Here is a 16,375-nt window from a genome sequence, read left to right on the forward strand (position 1 = left end):
GAATAAATCAGATTGCACATGCAAATTAGCACTCTTTATTTGTCTTCTTATTAAATCAATGACTAGGTGTATGTAACATAAAATGTCATGTCTAGTACCACATATCTCACCATTCAGACTTTTTCAGTACTATATATATATATATATATATATATATATATATATATATATATATATATATATATATATATATATATATATATATGTAGGACACAGCATACAGTATCTCACAAAAGTGAGTACACACCTCACATTTTTGTAAATATTAGATTATATCTTTGCATGTGACAACACTGAAGAAATGACAATTTGCTACAATGTAAAGTAGTGAGAGTACAGCTTGTATAACAGTGTAAATTTGCTGTCCCCTCAAAATAACTCAACACACAGCCATTAATGTCTAAACCGCTGGCAACAAAAGTGAGTACACCCCCAAGTGAAAATGTCCAAATTGGACCCAATTAGCCATTTTCCCTCCCCGGTGTCATGTGACTTGTTAGTGTTACACGGTCTCAGGTGTGAATGGGGAGCAGGTGTGTTAAATATTGTGTCATCGCTCTCACACTCCCTCATTCTGGTCACTGGAAGTTCAACATGGCACCTCATGGCAAAGAACTCTCTGAGGATCTGAAAAAAAGAATTGTTGCTCTACAGAAAGATGGCCTAAGCTATAAGAAGATTCCCAAGACCCTGACACTGAGCTGCTGCCCAGTGGCCAAGACGATACAGCGGTTTAACAGGACAGGTTCCACTCAGAACAGGCCTTGCCTTGGTCGACCAAAGAAGTTGCGTGCACGTGCTCAGCGTCATTTCCAGAGGTTGTCTTTGGGAAATAGACGTATGAGTGCTGCCTGCATTGCTGTAGAGGTTGAAGGGGTGGGAGGTCAGCCTGTCGGTGCTCAGACCATACGCCGCACACTGCATCAAAGACGAGTGTGTCTTGCCTACAGTCAAGCATGGTGGTGGGAGTGTCATGATCTGGGGCTGCATGAGTGCTGCCGGCACTGGGGAGCTACAGTTCATTGAGGGAACCATGAATGCCCACATGTACTGTGACATACTGAAGCAGAGCATGATCAGTATACAGTATTCCAGCATGATAACGACCCCAAACACACCTCTAAGACGACCACTGCCTTGCTAAAGAAGCTGAGGGTGAAGGTGATGGACTGGCCAAGCATGTCTCCAGACCTAAACCCTGTGGGACATCCTCAAACGGAAGGTGGAGGATTACAAGGTCTCTAACATCCACCAGCTCCATGATGTGATCATGGAGGAGTGGAAGAGGACTCCAGTGGCAACCTGTGAAGCTCTGGTGAACCAAGAGGGTTAAGGCAGTGCTGGAAAATAATGGTGGCCACACAAAATATTGACACTTTGGGCCCAATTTGTACATTTTCACATAGGGGTGTACTCACTTTTGTTGCCAGTGGTTTAGACATTAATGGCTGTGTGTTGAGTTATTTTGAGGGGACAGCAAATTTACACTGTTACACAAGCTGTACACTCACTACTTTACATTATAGCAAAGTGTCATTTCTTCAGTGTTGTCACATTAAAAGACATAATCAAATATTTACAAAAATGTGAGGGGTGTACTCACTTTTGTGAGATACTGTATATGGCTTTTTAATCCTCTTAATCAAAGCAAGGAAACTAGTGGGAACACATATTTGTGGTTATTTTTTTTTATCATTTTAATCTATGAGAGTAAAAAAATGAAAGGATGTTTTTTTAATTTGGATTGTTTATAAAGTTTGTAGAGAAGGAATGCTTTTTGAAATAAATTGAATATTTACACAGTTTCTCTTTCAATTGAAGTTGAGGCAGTTTCCGAGATTGGAGTATTTAGATTGTCAGAGCAGAACATGACAAGGATATTAAATTCCACCAACACATTGAGAAGTAACAAATGCAAGCCACAGTGTGTGGAAGTAGTCAATGCACCACTGAGACATATGGTAAGAATACTTCCAGCATAAAACGTTTGGGCACACCTGTATATAATTTTCAGGGAATCACATAGTGTCATGAGCAGTGAACAGTGACAACCTGCGAAAAGATTTACGACTTGAACGAACGCACATACAGTAAGATGCAGGGTATTGGTTTCATCTTCCCACTGAATTTAAAGCACTTGCTAAATCATAAAACCCAATGCACTCCATATGAAGTTTCAGAATGCTTTCTTACCATGATTTGTATATAAAGTCTGCTGATAGCTTTGCTCTTTGTTGGTGCTTTAGTCAAATCAAAGGTCAGATATTTAGTTTAATCTGAAGACATTGCTGAGTCATATGCACATATTCTTTAGTATGTGAGGTCTCAGTCCAAGTCCATGTACTTAAACAACAACAAAAATACTGTGTGAACAAGTGAACTTCTTCTAAAGGATCAGAGATGATACAACATGCTGAAGACCTTTTAGGTGACTACATGTTATGCCACTTAAAGACTGATGGGTGAAGAGAAAAACCATGATATTTTGAATGAGCCTGCCATTAACGGTAATCCGTTTTCTGCTGAAACCTACAGTAAATGGATTAAAGCACCCCACCCTGTTCATTCCACTGATCTCACTTTACCCTAGCAGAGGTACATCTGGAAATAGTGGGTTCAAAGGATAGATGTCCCATAATTCCATTGTAGGTTTTTTAGAGCAGTAGAGAGGATCATTGCACTGTTGAGGTCTTTAGGAAAGCCATAAAGATAAAAGTATCCATTTATCAAGTCACGTTGGTACTGTATACAGCAGTCTGGAACTTATCCAATTATGAATACACCTTTTTTGGACCTGGGAAATGGCCCAGTAATACTATTACTAAACTCTGCCAACTACAAAAAAAGCCTTCAGACATGACAGTCTGCTCTAACAAGGGCCAAACTACTTCAGTTTGCTCAGATGAGCTGTCTATCTCAAAATCTATGTTATGATAACATGTCTCTCTTTTATTTTCTTTTTCATTTGTCTCCCTTGTTTCCTGAAGCAAGAACAAGAGACCAGCTATACCATCCTGAGATGCAAGGGCACAAATGTGACTCTGAATGGACTGAAACCTGATACCAGATACCTGCTGCAGATTAGAGCTCGTACCGCTGCGGGTTATGGCAGCAGCAGCCGCAAGTTTGAGTTTGAGACCAGCCCTGACTGTAAGCACAAACTGGTTCCCTACCTCAATATTATTTCAATAAGTAAGCATTACCTGCCCCAATTACATACTCATAGAGGATTAAACAGAATCATGTCCCATCAGTCAAACTAAATCAAGGTTTAATGTTAGGGTATTTTATATAATTTAGGATCATTTTTGGATTAGACACACTTGGACTCCCCATGGAGTCTTTTGTCATTTTGTTTTTGCTACTACATTGCTAAAAATCCCTCTTCAGATGTTACATTTGTAAATACTTGTTTTAATTGTACTGTAACTGTAAGTTGATTTTTATGTTAGCGTATAAATGTGTAGTGTGTAAGCTATTTATTTATAAGACAACAGTCTTACTAATGGCAAAAATATTCTGTCATTGTGATGTCAGTAAATCTTCTGCATTTAGCACGCCATGTGTATTTGATACACTGTATATCCTGTTATCAGAGCAGAACCTCTCCTTTCTCTGTACTCGTCTTACTAATGAAACATTTATAGGAAATCAATGGATGGTCATGGAATGGAATGATATAGTACAGGCAAGAAGCACTATCCTATCTTCAGGTTACTGAACTGGTCATGGCTCTATCGAACTCCGCATGCATAGCAAATGTAAAATGATGGCATAGCTCCCCTGAGATGATAGCTCCCATTATTCATTTGTTAATCTGAGCAAAAAGCATTCTACATTTGGGATTTGGAGAATCAGTCACCAGAGCTTTCCTGTGCATTAGTTCACAGTCTAGCGGCTTGAAAGGATTCATGGCTTATTTAAAGAAATTATTGCATCTGCAGAGTAAATTTGATGTGGTAATTTGTAAAATGAGAGTCAGTTTTAAGAAATAGATGATATGATGTATGATGGTGACAAATCAGTTTAAAGTCATATAATACTCTGTGCTATAGAGTAAAGAAAGTTATTGTTCTCATCAAGTTTTTGCATAAATCTCACTTTGACCTGTGCAGGATCACATAAATCTTAACAGTATTTTCTTTCCTTATTCTCTTGTTTAGTATACTCTGATCCAGTCAGTTGATCTTTCTGTGTCTCTTTATTTCTCTGTTTGTCTCTCCCAGCTTTCTCAATCTCCAGTGAGAACAGTCAGGTTGTGCTAATTGCCATTGCTTCTGCTGTCGCCATCATCCTCCTAACCGTGGTGCTTTACATTGTGATTAGCAGGTTGGCCTGTCACTCATACTCAACACCTTTACAGAGGCTTAAGTGTGGCCATCTTGAACCTGTCATTTCTCTCATACATGTCTCTTACTCAAATCTCCCCACTTCAGCACCTCCCACCCCCTATATCTGCTAGATGAAGACATAGATATAAGAAGACCATGCCCCTGCATGTCAACCAGCTATATATAGTACTGGATGATTTACTTGGCAAAAGCTGTATTATTTTTCCTGCCTCTGCTTTACTTAAAGTAACAGGCACCATGAGAGCTTGAGTGTCAAGTCAGGCAGAGGGGCTGATCTTGGCAGACAGCACTGTTGAAAGACTGTATAAATATCTGATTTATTATAAGACTTTAAAATACTGCTCTGCCTCATACCAAAGTAGACAGGTTCATCCTGGACATGAATTTTGTCTATTGAGTCATTAAATGTTCTCTAGCATAGTATAGAGTAGCAATAGGCTCATCCAAATGTCACTGATGATAACTGTTACCTTTTAACACTCTGATTGACAGGTGCTGTGGCTACAGCAAATCTAAACATCCAGACAAAAAGAGGCTTCACTTTGGTAATGGTCACTGTAAGTATATGTCACTATATGTATTTGTGTATCCTATGTCCAACCTGGTAATACTAACCTTTTAATTAATTTTGTAAATATCAGTCAATACACTGGCACCCAATGTATATACTCGTTGTAATTATTTAACCCGGATAATTAACTCAATTATGATTTCAACTCTTCTTTTATTTTCAGTGCGACTGCCTGGTATTAGGACCTACGTGGATCCCCACACTTATGAGGATCCAAGTCAGGCGGTGCATGAATTCGCCAAGGAGTTAGATGCTTCTTGCATTGCCATCGACAAAGTTGTGGGTGCAGGTACGCCATGTCTCTCCTTAACCTTCTCCAGCTGTAATGAAGCTACCTGCAACAGGGCAGAATGCATTTGTCAAAGATGTGACAGTTAATGTAAATGAGAATCATTTAGCACCTCAGCTGGAAATATATGCTTTTGATTGTGAGCGGGGAAATGGGGAGAGTGTTCCTCCCAGTGCTCATCCTCATCGCCTCACTGCCTTTAATAGAGTGCGTGCTGATGGAGCTGAGGAGTGTGTAAACGGAGCATACCTCCAGCTGGGATATTGTTTTTCACCCCCTGTAGCTCATTCTCTCCCAGGCACTTTGCATACCTGATGTCTTAAAGAATAGAACACACATCAAAATAATGCCTCATAATTTATAGCTGCACAAGCCAATGCAAGAGAAACCAGCAAATAATGAGACTATATGATATAGGTTTTACTCTAAAGCCATTACATCAAGATCAACAGTTATGCCTTAGAGTTTCATACCTTCTCCCAAATTAGTATTTTTAATGCTATATAGTATTAGGTGAAAAAAGCTTATTACTAAGATACTAAGATAATTACATGCTTGCTGGTGAGGATGGAGAATAATACTGCTTTATTTACCTGCAATATTAATTAGTCTGAATGCTGTAAATAATTGTGTAAGTTGTGCCAAGTCTATCATGGGCACAATATGAGCCTCAACCTATGGGACAGAAGTTATATAAAATATACACATGTGCTTCTCTTCAACACATAATAATGAGAATTGGTAAAACAATGCTTGCGTCTGAAATCGCGTACTACCATATTACACAGTAGGCGAAAAGCAGCACGCCAGAGGGGTAGTATGTCTGAATTCTCGGTAGGCGAGAAATTCCCGGCTGGCATACTGCTTCTGGCTAGATTTTGCAGTATGCAACTGATGGACATTGTTCAACAATACCTGAATAAATTGTTAACTTGTTGAAGGTTTAAACAAGAAAACAGTTGTCACAGTGTTTGTGATCTTCATCATGCCTTAGCCGGCAAAGCTAATGGCAACAAATTTACCTCAGCCTGTTAACACTGCCCACATTAAATTACTAATTCAGTTAACGTTCCTGATGTGCATTTTGCGGTTAGTGTGGTTGCTTTAATCTGGTGGTCCCTTTAAGATTTTTGTGTTTATGCTGACATCGAAGGTCACACGACAATCCTAACATGGAGGATGTAATATGTCCAGGATTGTATTCATACTACACACACATATTGATTAGTATGTACTGTTTCATCGGCCGTGCAGTAGGTACTGAACCGAATGCAGCACGTACTGTCACAGTACGCGATTTCAGATGCAGCCACAGTCTTTGTTATACATATGTATTTACATTTTAATTATTTCTTAGTAAGTGCAAAAACATTGAGAACATACGTCTAATGGAGGTAGTCAGCTTGTAACAGTTTGTATAGTTATAAGCTGAATTGTAATTTGTGCTGTTCATAAGAATTGCAGTGTACTTATGTTACATATGTAGCCTGTTACATATGGCATGTGACATAATGCTTCAGGACACTTAATAAAAAGGGTGAACTAAATTTCTTATCTGTTCTCCATTGTTCATGAACAATATGACACAAATGTCTGATTATGGGTTCTAATAGCACATACAAAAATATCCAGGCCTCCAAGCTGACAGCATAAAATGCTGTATATGAATTATGCTTTACTAATTATGGATATTTAACAAACTAAAAAATAATTAAGAAAATAACCTCTACCCAAATTATATGTGTGCAGGTGAATTTGGGGAGGTATGTAGTGGTCGTCTGAAATTGCCTTCTAAGAAAGAGATCTGTGTGGCCATCAAGACCCTAAAAGCAGGATATACAGAGACACAGAGGAGAGACTTCCTGAGTGAGGCTAGCATCATGGGACAATTTGATCACCCCAACATTATCAGACTGGAAGGAGTGGTCACTCGCAGTGAGTTACATCTCAACACATTTCACTGTTTGGTTTAACTACTAGATACAGTGTATTGACTTTATCTTATTTTCACTCTCATGCTAAAGAGTGGCCTGAGTCTGAAACTTTCATTAAGCCTAAAAGCAAAGTTTATAATGACTCGCTGTATCAGAATAAGGTGTATATTCTGTTTTAGTGGTTAATGCTTGTAAAATGCACGTGTGCAGTTTGTTCTCAGTGTGTACGTGTTGGTTTTCTCTACATGGTTTCCAGTTTACTCCCACCTCCCAAAAACATGCCAGAAGGTGGATTAGCTATAATAAATTACCCCTTGGTGTGGATAAGTGAAATGTAAGTGTGCATGTTGTCCTGCAATGGACTGACATCCCATCCAGGGTGTATTCCTACCTCAAATCAAGTGTTACCAGGATAGGCTCTGCCTCCCCCACAACGGTGATCAGGATGAAGTGGTTATTGAAAATGTTTTTTTTCTTTTCATTTTGGTTTTGAACTGTAGGTTAGTTGCAGGCCCCTATTAGAACAATTTTATTGGTATGAAACATTAACTATTTTGATTTATATATTAGTAATTGTTTTGATGCTGGCAATTTCCCTGTTTTATTGAAGTGTTTCTTGTAATCTTTGCAAATAAATAAATAAATAAATCTCACTCAATCTTCATTATATTTCATGATCAAAGCCTTTGTCTCTAATCTTAAAAGGTCCCGTAACATGAATATTTTAATGTAGTAGGCCATTTCATCTAAATCTGAGCAAAATATATAAATTGCTTTGAAATCTAGTTTTCAGTTAAACTTCATGTTAACTGTGACTTTCTTATGCTTGGTAATTTCAAGTGAAGTAATAGCTGAATCCAACATTTTGCATTGATTTAGACCTTATTAAACACTGTCATTGTACTGCAGGACAGAGAGAGAAAGAGACAGAGAGAGAGAGGTATACATACAGTGCATGTAGGTGAAAGCAGCTGTGGTAGACAAGGCTGAAATGTGTCTTTCATAAACTATGATGTGACATGATTTATTATGACTCAGCCTGGTTAATTCTTAATAACCCAGAGATTTTCATATCTCATTTAACCTTTGCTTTTGGCCTGCTATTTGACAAAATATTTGTGGAACTACAATTGGAATTTCCCAGGGACAGAATGACTGCAATACTTATCATAAGCTGGTATTATGATCACAAGTCTATTTCCGGGAAAGTTTTATTATTATTATTATTATTATTACTATTATTATTATTATTATTGTTATTATTATAAGCCACCATAAGGGCTGGTGACTGATGTGAAAAAAGAGCACTTCATCATAGGTCAGTGAAATGTAAGCGTGTGTTTAATAGTATCCCAGACTGTTTGGAGTAAGAATGGCCCATGTGTTTGGATAAAGAGGCAGGCCATTGTGATATGTAACAGGTTGGACTGTTCATCTACACTACAGAGTAAGCTATGTAATATAAACAGCTCCCACCAAGACAGAAAGTGTCATATGACTAAAACAGCTTTCATTAACTGGGCTGTGTTTGTCCGCATTTCCTAGCACAGCAAGTTTAGTGTCTTGAGTTTTCTCAAGTTTTTATCTTGAGCTCAGGTCTACTTTAGCCAGATGTGTGGTATTCCTGCTTTTCCATGTACATGTTTGGAAGAGAAAGTAAGAGCAAACATAAGGCAAAAATGGACAAACATATAGTGGCAACAGAACTGTTCATCCAGCTGTTTCTAATTTGTCCTTTTTTTGTACATGAACCTTTTATAGGGCCTAGAATAAAATGAAATTGATTGAAGCAGTAATTTATGACCAGCAAGGAGAACAAATAAAGCTGTCAAACAGTGACAGCTGACCTTGTGGGCCCTTTAGACAGAGGTTTCAGACAGAGGCTCTTTTTATCCTTCAGGAAGCATTCTTGAACTCAAGGCCATAGACTGACCTCACTGTGTCAGGAGTGTCATGTGAAGAAGTGCACCCAAGCAGTGCGAGCATTGCTATTGTCCTGGGAGCTTATGCGGTATCTCAAACGTATTGAAAGTCCTAGGGCTGGCATTCACTCTCTTTGCTCTTCACACCTGTAAAAAGTGCCACTGTTTTTTTTTTATTTTTTATAATACTCATATGCTGCCATACTGAAAGCAGCATGTTTCATCTTAACTGAATGGTGTCATTCTAGAAATAACTTTGCAATGTTACTACACATGCACAGTATGTCTATAGCATATACAGTATCTCACATTTTTGTAAATATCTGATTATATCTTTTCATCTGACAACATTGAAGAAATGACACTTTGCTACAATGTAAAGTAGTGAGAGTACAGCTTGTATAATAGTGTAAATTTGCTGTCCCCTCAAAATAACTCGACACACAGCCATTAATGTCTAAACCACTGGCAACAAAAGTGAGTACATCCCTAAATGAAAATGTCCAAATTGGGCCCAATTAGCCGTTTTCCCTCCCTGGTGTCATGTGACTTGTTAGTGTTACAAGGTCTCATGTGTGAATGGGGAGCAGGTGTGTTAAATTTGGTGTCATCGCTCTCACACTCCCTCATACTGGTCACTGGAAGTTCAACATGGCACCTCATGGGAAAGAACTCTCTGAGGATCTGAAAAAAGAATTAGTGCTCTACATAAAGATGGCCTAGGCTATAATAAGATTGCCAAGACCCTGACACTGAGCTGCAGCACGGTGGCCAAGCCCATACAGCGGTTTAACAGGACAGGTTCCACTCAGAACACGCCTCGCCATGGTCGACTAAAGAAGTTGAGTGCACGTGCTCAGCGTCATATCCAGAGGTTGTCTTTGGGAAATAGACGTATGAGTGCTGCCAGCATTGCTGCAGAAGTTGAAGGGGTGGGGGTCAGCCTGTCAGTGCTCAGACCATACGCCGCACACTGCATCAAATTGGTCTGCATGGCTGTCGTCCCAGAAGGAAACCTCTTCTAAAGATGATGCACAAGAAAGCCCGCAAACAGTTTGCTGAAGACAAGCAGACTAAGGACATGGATTACTGGAACCATGTCCACTGGTCTGATGAGACCAAGAACCATGAATGCCAACATGTACTGTGACATACTGAAGCAGAGCATGATCAGTATGCAGTATTCCAGCATGATAATGACCCCAAACACACCTCCAAGACGACCACTGCGTTGCTAAAGAAGCTGAGGGTGAAGGTGATGGACTGGCCAAGCATGTCTCCAGACCTAAACCCTATTGAGCATTTGTGGGGCATCCTCAAACGGAAGGTGGAGGAGCACAAGGTCTCTAACAGTCACCAGCTCCGTGATGTCGTCATGGAGGAGTGGAAGAGGACTCCAGTGGCAACCTGTGAAGCTCTGGTGAACTCCATGCCCAAGAGGGTTAAGGCAGTGCTGGAAAATAATGGTAGCCACACAAAATATTGACACTTTGGGCCCAATTTGGACATTTTCACTTAGGGGTGTACTCATGTTTGTTGCCAGCGGTTTAGACATTAATGGCTGTGTGTTGAGTTATTTTGAGGGGACAGCAAATTTACACTGTTACACAAGCTCTACACTCACTACTTTACATTGTAGCAAAGTGTCATTTCTTCAGTGTTGTCACATGAAAAGATATAATCAAATATTTACAAGAATGTGAGGGGTGTACTCACTTTTGTGAGATACTGTATCATGAAAGAAGTTATAGTTTCAGCTAATTCAAATGTGTGGTTGTTTTGTTCACCCTCTCTCTCTATCACGCGCTCTCTCTTTCTCTTTAGGTAAGCCAGTAATGATTGTGACGGAGTACATGGAGAATGGCTCCTTGGACAGCTTCCTTCGAGTGAGTATGACACACAGAGTGCAAATAATGATCCTCCATTATGTATGATCAGACAAATGGTGCAAAAGTTTCATCTTAAACTGATTTAAGTATCTGACTTTCATCCCCATCCCCATCCTCAATCTCTCTCTCTCTCGCTCTCTCTCTCTCGCTGTCTCTGTTCCACTATTAATGTTTTTCTCACATCACCCTGCAAAGCATCTGCTTATCACAGTAAGCGCTAAATTCTCTCCATTACTAAGAACATTTTGCTTTCCACGGATGGACACAAATTGCACTCCAAAAACTACAGTTTCTGTTTGCTGGTTAGAGAACTGATATTGGGACAGCGAGGTTTTTTTTTTGTGCAGTGATTACTATGCAAATGGATCAGCCATTGTATTTTATAGCTAAAAGGGAATTGTCTTAAATAGAGCCTGATGTTCCAAAAACTTTTATGTGTCAGTGGTTTACTTTAACTAATCTGCACAATGCCCTAATTGTTTCAGAAAGAATAAATTAGGCATCTATTTGGGGGGGGAAACCCACAGATAACGAGCATAGATTTGCAAATATGGAGACTATAACAATGGCCTTGTGCCTGCCCTATCAACCTGGCCAAGTAAACAGACTGGACATGATCTGTCCTTACAATGACTTCCCCTTACAGCTACGTAAGCACAGCTAAAATAAACACGCAAACAGTTTGTAGCGTATGTGTGCCATGCAGAAGGATGGCTCTTCTGAAAAATGTGCTGATAGAAGCACTAATGAGCTCATTAAATGGCTCAGATTAACCTTTGGCCACCACAGTCTGGCCTTGGCAATGTTACATCTGACAATAATTTACCTGCATTTTTGTCATTTTTCAAGTAGTTACCATCACGGAGGCCATGTTGATATTAGTATAACAGACAGACATGCTGGTATTAGGAAACAAAGTGATCTAATGGCAAGTAGATGTTCATGGAACATTTTTTCCATCTTGGTCATATTGTGCTACATTGTACATAGTAGAGGAAAAAAAGGTTATGCCTATTTACACCTTATTTCACTGAGCACAGCAATATTTCGCCAAAAAAAAAGCCCACAAAAAAACCCATCTGCATCTGGATAAGGCAGCTGAGAGTACTTTGCAATTCTGGTTAAATACAGACTCAATGACTGAAATTAGCATAGCATTAAAACAGTGCATGCAGAGACAGCCTGGTTTTAGCAGGAGCGATTTGAACTGTATTCCATATGTGCCTGCACAGCATCCCAGGAAAGGCAGACCGTTGCAGTAATTTCCTGTGCATTTCAGCATGGCCTGTACACTATCAAAAAATACTGATGTGTTCCCCAAGAGCCTTTCCTCACCCATGCTTATATGACTATTATTAAGCCATCCTTTGAACCTCACTGAACTCCAGTCAGTTCCAGGTGGTCCAGGGTTTGTTTTCTTTCAGTCTTAGTTTGTATGCAGCACGTAAACATAGTTCCCTGCTTCTTTTTTTTATAGAAGGAGGTGGATAAAAATAGAAAGTGAAAAACAGAGAGAAAGAAAGAAAGACATAAGAGAAAAGGATTCATGAAAGGACACATGGAAAAAGACCAGCTCTCACACTGGCCATCTGTTGATAGTGCTTGTTTTTAGTAAAGAAGCCTCTTTCTCTAGAGCTTGCTGACAAATCAATGCTATCTTGCTCATCCGGTGTGTCTCTCCTCTCATCCTGAAGAGCTTCCTCCCTGGTGTTTATCTCTGAGCACTGAGCATACCTCTCAGCATAAACCCTTTTCACACATGCCAATGTAAACAGTGGCAGGCTGCCAGTGAGCTTCTGAAAAACAGATATGAAGTCTCTCTTGTAATTTTGTGTTTTTTTTTTGTATTTTCAAATTATAATGACTTGCAATGAATGAAACTCATCATTGCAATAACCTAATGTTCATAAAAGTTTTGACACATGAATACATCGACTTCCAGTATTTCTCCCAGATTATTATTCTTATATCGTACAGTGATATGAAACACATCTCATCCTCTATTTTATTCTCTCTCTCTCTCTCTCTGTCTCTGTATTAGAAACATGATGCTCAGTTCACAGTGATTCAGCTGGTAGGAATGCTGCGTGGTATTGCGTCAGGTATGAAATACCTCTCAGACATGGGCTACGTGCACAGAGACCTCGCTGCCCGCAACATCTTGGTCAACAGTAACCTGGTGTGTAAGGTGTCTGACTTTGGCTTGTCCAGAGTGCTTGAGGATGATCCAGAGGCAGCCTACACAACAAGAGTGAGTGCTAGTTTATGCATACTCTAATTAAAAAGCTAAAGTGATATTGATCTTACTGATTGATTCTTGAAATTGTAAATGTTACAGCAAGATGCCAGTTGCTTCAAAGAGCAGTTGAGATTTGTTTTGTAATAAAAAAACATGGCTAAATTCATCTCAGATGCTGAGACTGAAATGCCTTCACTCAATACCTTCCCTCAGCCAACCTCTCAGTAAATAACTGCAAATTAATGACTATTTATGTCCATCTGACATACATGTAAGAATCCTTTCAGCAGCAGAGCAGACAGCCACAGTCTAAATAAATTATGAATCTGATAAGACTAATGTAACTCCACAACATCAGTGCCTAATTTAGAGCATAGGTTTACTTCACTCAAGCATGTGTTTAGTAAAGGGAGTATATTGCATATACACTTGAAGAAGAATTTTTTTTTTTAAATCCATTATTGTCAATGTACCAGCATCCACTTAAAAAATTTATTGCTTGGTTCCCAAGTGGTCCAACAAAAAAGTGTTTGTCCTATTGTATGGATATCACAAGTTCGAATCCTGAAGATTCTACAGCCATCATAACCAGGAGACCAAGAGAATAAAACTGGTGTGCTCTCTGGGTATGAGAGATGGCATACTCTCTCTCCCCAGTCAATTAGTGCAAAACTAGCCAACTGTGCATGTCTGTGAGCTGCTGGTCTTAAGCTAGCACTTTACTTTTATTGACATATTTTAATCTACTATAATAATAGCCAAATTTTAATAAAATAGAGTAGAGTAGAGTAGTTTTGTTTTTTTTTATTCACACAAAAAAATATCAGCAATAACAGAGTTGCAAATGAAAATATTTTAAAATCACAGTATACTGTACACAGAAATGCTGTGTGGCAACATATTTATCATAAACAGATCAAGCACCAGTTATTGTGATAGACATGGATTCAAGCTAACTGTAGCTATCAGAAGTTCCATCATGATGAACATACCATAAGTCAATAGTACTCAATCACAAATCCACAAACTCGCTAAAACTAACACTATACTGTATATACTACCACATATAACAAAAATTTGTTGGAAGCTGTAATAAACAGAAATAAACTGTAAATTGACCTAGCCAGCACCTAGCTGAACCCCATATTTCCTTCATAAAATTGTCAGAGCTTTCACCTGTGATTAATGATTCCCTGTCATTCGTACATCCAAATACTGCACAATGAGTCAGCATTTTTATAGAAAACCGTAATTGATGCTAAATACAGCGCGACCCAATGAGCTAACCCTGTATAGTTGCCCTATCCAAGATGGAGATGTCTCTGGTTTAGCCCAGTCTACATTTTCATATTGAATCTGGCCATTTTCACCTTCGGCCTCGACTAAATTCAGAGGACAGGATAGAGTAGACATATGAGATTTTGCACTCATTAGTGGTAATCCCCAGTGCTAAAAGAGCTGGGGTTTTGTGAGTGTGCACAGTGGGGAGACCTGCATGCAAGTGAATTTATTTTTTGAGGACCAGGTGTTTGGATAAAGCTGGGCAGGAGTTGTGTTACTTGGCTGTGTAGCTGGTTGGCTTTGGCTCCACCACCATTCTCTTTCTTTCCGCCCCTGCTGCAGCAATGAGGGCTGATCTCAGAGTAACTCCAGCCTGGGAGCTCAGGCAGAGCTGGGTAAATACAGTGCAGCCCCTCAGGGAGGCGACTTTGCAGATGAAAGTAGCTCAGACAGCACTAAAGCCCAGACCAAGATCAGTACAGATCAGAGTCCTGCATTTTAACCTCACTCACACTGATGATTTACAGCCAGGTCCTGTTCAACAGCAAACAAATGCTAATACTAGTGCAGCAGATATTACATCAGCACTGTAATTTTATTCATTACATGCATAACAGTTTGATATTTCCTCCTCCCTTTGTGTAAGCCATCTTACATGTGGTCTGCTTAAAATATGTGACTACATTTTAGAAAACACAGAAGTCACTGTACGGCTACGATGTTAACCTCAAACTGAGTGCATTAATGAAAACATGCTCCTTATGCAGGTTCCTGATTTGAAACAGATTGGCATTTAAAATAATTACATGGTTAATGAGACCTTGTCATTCTTCAGGGTGGCAAGATCCCAATCAGGTGGACAGCACCAGAAGCTATCGCTTATCGCAAGTTCACTTCAGCCAGTGATGTGTGGAGCTATGGGATTGTACTGTGGGAAGTCCTGTCCTATGGAGAGAGGCCTTACTGGGAGATGTCCAATCAAGATGTGAGTAAAGCAATGTCGCTATGGCAGGATAATGAACTTCCTGCTGTGAGAGGAAGTAAAGCATGGAGGGAACAGGTGGCAAAACATAACTTGATACTGATCACCTGAATGCTTTCATGCATGCTGAGACAGCACGCTCAGCCCCACACAGAGACATTACTGAAAAAGTGCCAGAGCTTTCTGATGAGATTAGTGATCTGGAAAATCAGTTATGAAATCAGGTATTATGTTGAATGCAACTGTTGTCGGTATCACTGTCTATAGTGCAGCATAGGAACACAGGCCATAGGTTCATTGTTGATAAGTAACTTCAGCTTGCAATATAAACATTAGATTTTATTTCATCTAATGAGGAAATCTATGAACATTCCTAAACACTTCTGGACCCAAGAATCAAATTATGTCATGTTCTATGGAGAAAGGCTCTTTTCTAGTAGGGCTTTAGCTAAATAGTATTCTTAGACCCTGAACTACCTGTATTAGCATGATAATATGTTTTGATGGAAACTATGAGTTGGTTTGGATAAGTGTGTCTTCCAAATACTGTAAATGTAAGATATCAAAATGGATTTGTTGACATTGTTGACTCCACTGTAACTATCTACTGACCAAGTGAGACTAAAAAAGTCTGGAAATTGATCATTTAGTTTAACATCAGAATATGTGGCCTTTCAGCATAACAATGATTTTGTTCATCTTTTCCTTGCTTCAGGTGATCAAAGCAGTGGATGAGGGCTACCGCCTTCCCCCACCTATGGACTGCCCTGCACCCTTATACCAGCTAATGCTGGATTGCTGGCAAAAAGACAGAAACAACCGACCCAAGTTTGAGCAGATTGTCAGCATTCTGGACAAGCTTATACGTAACCCAGGCAGTCTGAAGATCACAGCCAGCACCGCCTCCAGGTAGTTG

General features: G+C 39.5%; 1 protein-coding gene across 3 annotated transcripts in view; it reads left to right on the forward strand.

The window, feature by feature from the left end:
• Nucleotides 1–16,375, forward strand: part of epha3 (eph receptor A3) — an 85,243-nt gene that overhangs the window by 57,840 nt on the left and 11,028 nt on the right. For all 3 annotated transcript variants that reach the window (XM_017470448.3, XM_017470446.3, XM_017470447.3), the window contains exons 7-15: nt 2,988–3,150; nt 4,227–4,329; nt 4,845–4,909; nt 5,087–5,212; nt 6,962–7,147; nt 10,893–10,954; nt 12,999–13,208; nt 15,313–15,462; nt 16,175–16,368. In XM_017470448.3, coding sequence (XP_017325937.1) covers nt 2,988–3,150; nt 4,227–4,329; nt 4,845–4,909; nt 5,087–5,212; nt 6,962–7,147; nt 10,893–10,954; nt 12,999–13,208; nt 15,313–15,462; nt 16,175–16,368 — 1,259 coding nt within the window. The remainder of the gene's footprint in view (nt 1–2,987; nt 3,151–4,226; nt 4,330–4,844; nt 4,910–5,086; nt 5,213–6,961; nt 7,148–10,892; nt 10,955–12,998; nt 13,209–15,312; nt 15,463–16,174; nt 16,369–16,375) is intronic.

Source organism: Ictalurus punctatus, chromosome 6, assembly GCF_001660625.3.
Source record: "Ictalurus punctatus breed USDA103 chromosome 6, Coco_2.0, whole genome shotgun sequence".
Lineage (NCBI taxonomy): Eukaryota > Metazoa > Chordata > Actinopteri > Siluriformes > Ictaluridae > Ictalurus > Ictalurus punctatus.